This window comes from Pyrus communis, chromosome 11, assembly GCF_041283825.1.
Source record: "Pyrus communis isolate YQ-2024b chromosome 11, ASM4128382v1, whole genome shotgun sequence".
NCBI lineage: Eukaryota > Viridiplantae > Streptophyta > Magnoliopsida > Rosales > Rosaceae > Pyrus > Pyrus communis.
In genome coordinates this window covers 962,563-968,193 of record NC_142575.1, presented here as the reverse complement: position 1 = coordinate 968,193, position 5,631 = coordinate 962,563, and the positions used below count along the sequence as shown (strand labels likewise).

The following is a 5,631-nucleotide window of genomic DNA, read 5'->3' as shown; positions in this document are numbered from 1 at the left end:
CCACCGCTTGTGCAGGTTCCTGTCAATTCCTTTGAGTTATTCATCCATAAACAGAACTAATTGTGACATCCACATCTAACTTGAACAAATTAATCTTTCCATTTAGGAAACACGCCTGGTAGTAGTAGTAGCTTAGGTTAAAGTCTAAGTTGAAATTCGATCCCTCCATAAAATGTTGAGATTTGTCTAACAAATATTTCTTGCAATTCTACTTATATAAGAGGGAAGAAAAAACACAAAATAATATCTTGACATTGATCAAAAATGAATTTCATGCATAACTTTCAAGAAAGCTGGTTTCCACAAGCTCTTCAACACACCATTAGGAAAAGAAAAAAGATCGACAAAACAATGGAGACTGTCGGACGGGCACGCACGAGATACTTGTGTCTCTTCAGTTAGCCGCCTTGCTCTTCTTTGACCTTTTTGCTTGAGGTTTTGAAGAATTCTTTGATTTATTTGTTGAGCGTTTCGGCTTCTTGCTTTCCAGCTTTGAAGGAGCTTGTTTCTCCTCTTCATCTTCTTCAGCAGAAAAGGTGTCGCTTAAAGACCCATCTTCTTCATCAGAACTGAGTACCAACTCCTGAACAATATCTTCATCCATGGCTACTTGGTCCTGGCGCTCGGTCCTTCGCTTCCTTTTCTTCTTTTTCACATCTTTGGGTGGCTCAGCTCTGCAAAACCAATAATGTTTCAACACAAATACCAAAAACAAAATTGCAAAGAAAACTAGAGAGAGAGAGAGAGAGAGAGAGTGACCATACTTGGAACCCTTTCCTGGTAACCAGGATGAACTAAAGACAGCAGTGCCTTCCTCGTCCCTGGTGTCATCTTCTTCATCACTTTCTCGTCCTTTACTTCCAAAGACAGATGAATGCTCGCCCACAAGAACACTGGAATCCTTTTGCATGTTAGAAAATGGAACACTAAACAAGATGTGTGAATATGAACTCAATAGACAACACGATACAGACCTGGTTTCCGATAACGAAGCATTTCTTTGTTTTGCTACTTCACGTAGAGTTGCAACGTACTTCGACAGAGGGCTAGCCCCTGACTTTTTCTCCTCCTATGACAATAACAAGGAATTCAGGTTCTCCAGATGATATCAAAATGAAACAAATTGTAGGAAAAGCATTCGAGATATCTCACGTAACCAACGAATTACATCACAAATATCATTTGTGCAGGCTTGTCAATGAAATACATCACAATAGACCTTTATTCAGATTAAAGAAAAGTTTGGTAGTTCAGTCAGGAAACATCTTTCCAGATTTGGTTTAGTAGCTTTCACCGTCCAAGAAATAAACTCTTATGGTTATTGGCTAGTGGCAATATGGTAAAGTACACAGACATACAATACATTGATGGCAAAATCACATAAGAATAAAGATAAATTATGGAAGTGCAGACCTCAAGGAAAGACGCAGCTGCAGGATCATTTGGCAGAAAAGAAATTGACATACGCCTTTCATTTGTAAACTGACAATTAGCCTCGACCTGGGACATAGAAGAGCTGAAACATTAGCTATGTACAACAGGGCTTTCCCACATTTAGATGTAATTATTAAAACACTAGACAATAAAATTAAAAACTTCTTTCAATCAATCAATAGTCCACACATCTCAAGCTCGGGCATGGGAGCAGAGCACATATGGTCACTAGACTCGCCACTCTAACCACATACCTGACGAATGAGCTCCCTCATTGCTTTCCGAAACCTCTCAACCTTGGTGGATTTGCAGAAGGTACGCAACCGTACAGCTGGAATAAAAGACAACTCTGGGAAAGCAACAGAATAGCTCCACTGAGCTAAATGTTCAGCAAGCTCATCTACAACAGATAACACACACGCCTCCTGAAATGCTCTGGTCTTCAGAGTTGGCTTGCTAACCTGAAAGAAAAATTATCCTCAAACTCCTACAAACAATAACAATGTAGTGTTGAATTTGAAGCAGAGAAGAATGTCCCAACTAAAACATACCTTCAGTACTGTGCGCAAATCAATAGCTTTGCCAACACCACCAGTGGTGGGTCTGTTCAACTCTTTCATCTCAAGCATGTCCAAAAGCAGCATAGAAACGGGAGTGAAAGTACCAGTTGAAGCAGCAATGCGATTAAGCATTCTAATACACCTCAACCTAAGGGGAAAATATCTAGCAGTTGGAACTAGACGAGCTACCCCATAAATTACTTGGGCCAGGGGATAGGCAACAGGCCTAAACTCAGGTTCTGAGCCATAGGCAGAGACGGCTCCAGTCCAGAGCTCAAGACAGTTCATGAACTTCCACTCATAAACCTTTCGGAATGCTTCCTGCAAAAAGCAAAAACAACATAAGTGAAATGCCAGATATATTGGGCATCTGACGCGTTTTAAACTAAATACAACTTCTAGAGTTAAAAAAAGAAATTGAGAAACTAGAATTTGCAACAGGGAGGCAAAAGCTAACATTTGTAGTCAAAGATACCAAAAAAAATCCAATTTTTTCAATGTAATCAATGACATAAAAAAACTTTTACGGGCAGTTTATCTAGCCGCTCTTGCCACAAGTACAACTAATTCATCTAGGTTAATCTATCTCAGTTGGGTAGCTAGTGTCATTGGCTTTTGTGATCATCCTTAAGTTTACAAAGATGCATGCTAGCCTACAAGAGACAATGCAATAACTAAACAAAAGGTAAACATTCATATTTCAAGGATAATAGTACCTTAGTTTTTGAACTAAGTGCTTCTCGCAGAATCATTGCTAACTGTCGAATGAAAACGAAGGCCTGTTGATATGCAGTGGGAAGGTCTACTCCGTAAAGTTCAATTACACAATTCGCACGAAATTGAACATGTTGTAATTTCGCTGCAGTTATAAACTGGCAGTTCAAGACATAGGCTTTGTATATTCCCTTGAAGGATTCATCTAAGCAATCAGATCCAAGCCGAACACATAAATCTCTCAGAAATAGAAGGGAGACAAGAGGGAGGGAACCTCCCCCTAAACCCCATAAGTCCAAGGCAGTCTGTGAAAAGTAATACAAATTATTAGTTCCCAAGTAACCAACATAAAAAAGAGAACAAAACATTGTAAAGAGAGATGCAAGGTAAAAGTGTAAAACCCAATAACAGATATCTATTATGAATATAATCACCACGGCTTCATCTAAAAAATAGGATTTATGGCCTTCAAACTTGCAACACACAGTCATCATGCTCTATATTGGCACACTATAAATGAAGTTAATTTCGGAATGGGAAATATATAGAATTTATTGATTGCAGTGCAAGCAACCCAAGGTAAAACCAGTCTACAAGCAGTAGAGTATTAAAGAATAACTGCAAAGAATAAGGAATTTTAAACGGAATATATAATTACGTGTATCTCTGCATTTACCTTAATGTACTTCCTTAAGAGAACTGGAAAAGCAGTCAAAAATATGGATGAATATTGAAGACGCCGTAAAGTAAACGATATCATTTCAGTGTCAGTCATTTGACGCAAGACGTGCAAGGCATTTCCAAGATATGACTTCACTAAATGGTTGTAGTTCTTCCATCGTTTTGTGTTCATCAGATCTAATATGGTCTCTTTCTTCCCACCAAAAGCAGGGAGCTCCAACAATTTCCGCATTATTCCATCCATTTCCTTAAGTACAAATATCATCACTTTGTTAAAGACACTGCTAGACATAACACTAAAGTCTAACAAAGACTCATCCTCCTTATCATCACCATAGTGGCAGGCAGTGCGGAAAGCTTTCATTAGAGAATGAATAGCACTCAACTTCCCATGTTCTTTAATAGCGTTGCACCAAGAATCAACCATTTCACTAGTAACAACTTTTTTAGATTGTTTCCTTTTCTTTTGTGCAACATCATCATCGTCTTCATCTGCTTCTATCTCATCATCTTGTGTCTCAGATTCTTTCAAGTCAGCATCTGAATCTTCCTGTGTTAAATAGGGACAGACTTAATTTTAATATTAATACATAGCTTCGCTGAGTAATATTGAAAAGTTAACAGCTTTTGCATACTCACTTCGATGTCCTCATCATCAAACTGTAGAAGTTCCTGGTCATGCTCTTTCAAGAAACCATAAAACTCAGGGTCCTGCAGGTTAAGAATTATGAATAATTTCATTACTTAAACTCCGATACCAGAATGAAACACGGATATAAAGTCAGAAAAATCAATAAGTTATACACCATCTCACTTTACATAGTTGACGGAAAATGCAAGTTTTTCAAAATCATCAAATTTAAAGATCACATTCAGCATTTTATATTCGGGCTGAAGCAATCCATCGTCGAGCCAATCGACCACAAAATCCAGAAACACAGTTGTTTGGGAACCACAACCAAGAAAAAAAAAGACAGCGAATTACAAAATGTAGATATTATCGCATATATCAAATCCAACCAGCTGAAAGTTTCTAATCCAACAACCCGCTGCAAACTACGAATAAAATTCGAACTTTACCAGTGTAAAATCCATATAATTGCACAAATATCAAAGTTCTAACCTTTTCGCGAAGTCTTTCAAGTTGGTCCTTATGCTCTTTCGCCTGACCCGGAGACTTGGAGCTTTTCCCAATTTTGCTTTCACCTTTGTTTTTTCGACTTTTCGAAGTTTTCACTGAGATTGCAATCAAAGCAATGAAATTTGAAAAATTAAAACTAAAATTCAGCTCAATTATCTATCAAAGCACAAACCCAGATAGAAAACAATTAGAGAGAGAGAGAGAACCTGAGCGTTGCTCTTCCATGGCGAGAAAAGATTGGCTAAGGAGGTGTTCCTGTAAATGAAAAAAAAAATGGCAGCTGAGAAGGTTAATTCAACCTTCGATTGAGAACCTGAGCGTTGAAAACATACCAATCCAAACGCGGCCTTATAGAATTTGAGGAATTTACCTTAACCACTTCGCTTCGCTCCAACTCTCTGAGAAAAAGCGACCACCAAAAACCCTAACGTTCACTTGCGAGGTTTTGACTAATGCTTTGACTTTCTTTTTTCTGTTCTTTTTTGTTTTGGGCTTATGTCTAATCTTAAGCCCACCAAAATGGGGTTAGCCCTTAGCTACATCTTCTGACATCACACCCTTGGTTGTTTTTACATTGTATGATGTTATGAGTTTGATTTCTAGCGTTGGTGAACTGCACGATGATAATTAATAGGAGACTAAACTATTTGTGAGGATTCTCAGCCACAAAAGGGTAGACTATAGTGACAAAGCCACCAGCTGGTTCTTTTTTTTTTCAAAAAAAAAAAAAAAAACTTTATATTCTTCCTCGATGACGAATATTGTAGTTTAGTGGTATTTCATTCGTATGTATGTGGGAGGTCTGAGATTTGACTTTAATTGGGGCATAGTTCAATACTCAATATTAATTGATTCATTGTGGGACTCGGCCCACAATTCACACTACCTATATCGTTGCACAACAAAAAATCCTATATGTTCCGATCGTTTGACTACTTTGTCATTCATTAATTCGATGACTTGGTATGTGTAACATCTACTTCTGGATTGACGTGAAGGTCACGCTTGGCAAACAAAGACTAATCATTGTGGGGATTCAGTTTCTCCTCAATCATGTTTTCTATCCTACACGAAAAATCAAGTAGTTTGATCTCGGTGATT

General features: G+C 38.0%; 1 protein-coding gene across 2 annotated transcripts; it reads right to left on the bottom strand.

Annotated features, from left to right (window-relative positions):
- Window positions 1–231: 231 nt before the first annotated feature.
- On the bottom strand, window positions 232–5,420 carry LOC137742354 (Noc2p family). Of its 2 annotated transcripts, none has more exons than XM_068482204.2 (12): window positions 4,901–5,420; window positions 4,737–4,785; window positions 4,513–4,625; window positions 4,029–4,100; window positions 3,385–3,939; window positions 2,711–3,013; window positions 1,986–2,315; window positions 1,689–1,895; window positions 1,414–1,500; window positions 975–1,069; window positions 765–893; window positions 232–674 (listed from the first exon to the last, which is right to left on the bottom strand). In XM_068482204.2, the coding sequence occupies exons 2-12, from the start codon at window positions 4,753–4,755 to the stop codon at window positions 395–397; spliced, it is 2,190 nt and encodes a 729-aa protein (XP_068338305.1). In that variant the 5' UTR covers window positions 4,756–4,785; window positions 4,901–5,420; the 3' UTR covers window positions 232–394. The 2 variants fall into 2 exon arrangements, with proteins under 2 accessions (XP_068338305.1, XP_088535613.1); XM_088679487.1 differs by having other exon boundaries at window positions 4,863–4,902.
- Window positions 5,421–5,631: the final 211 nt, after the last annotated feature.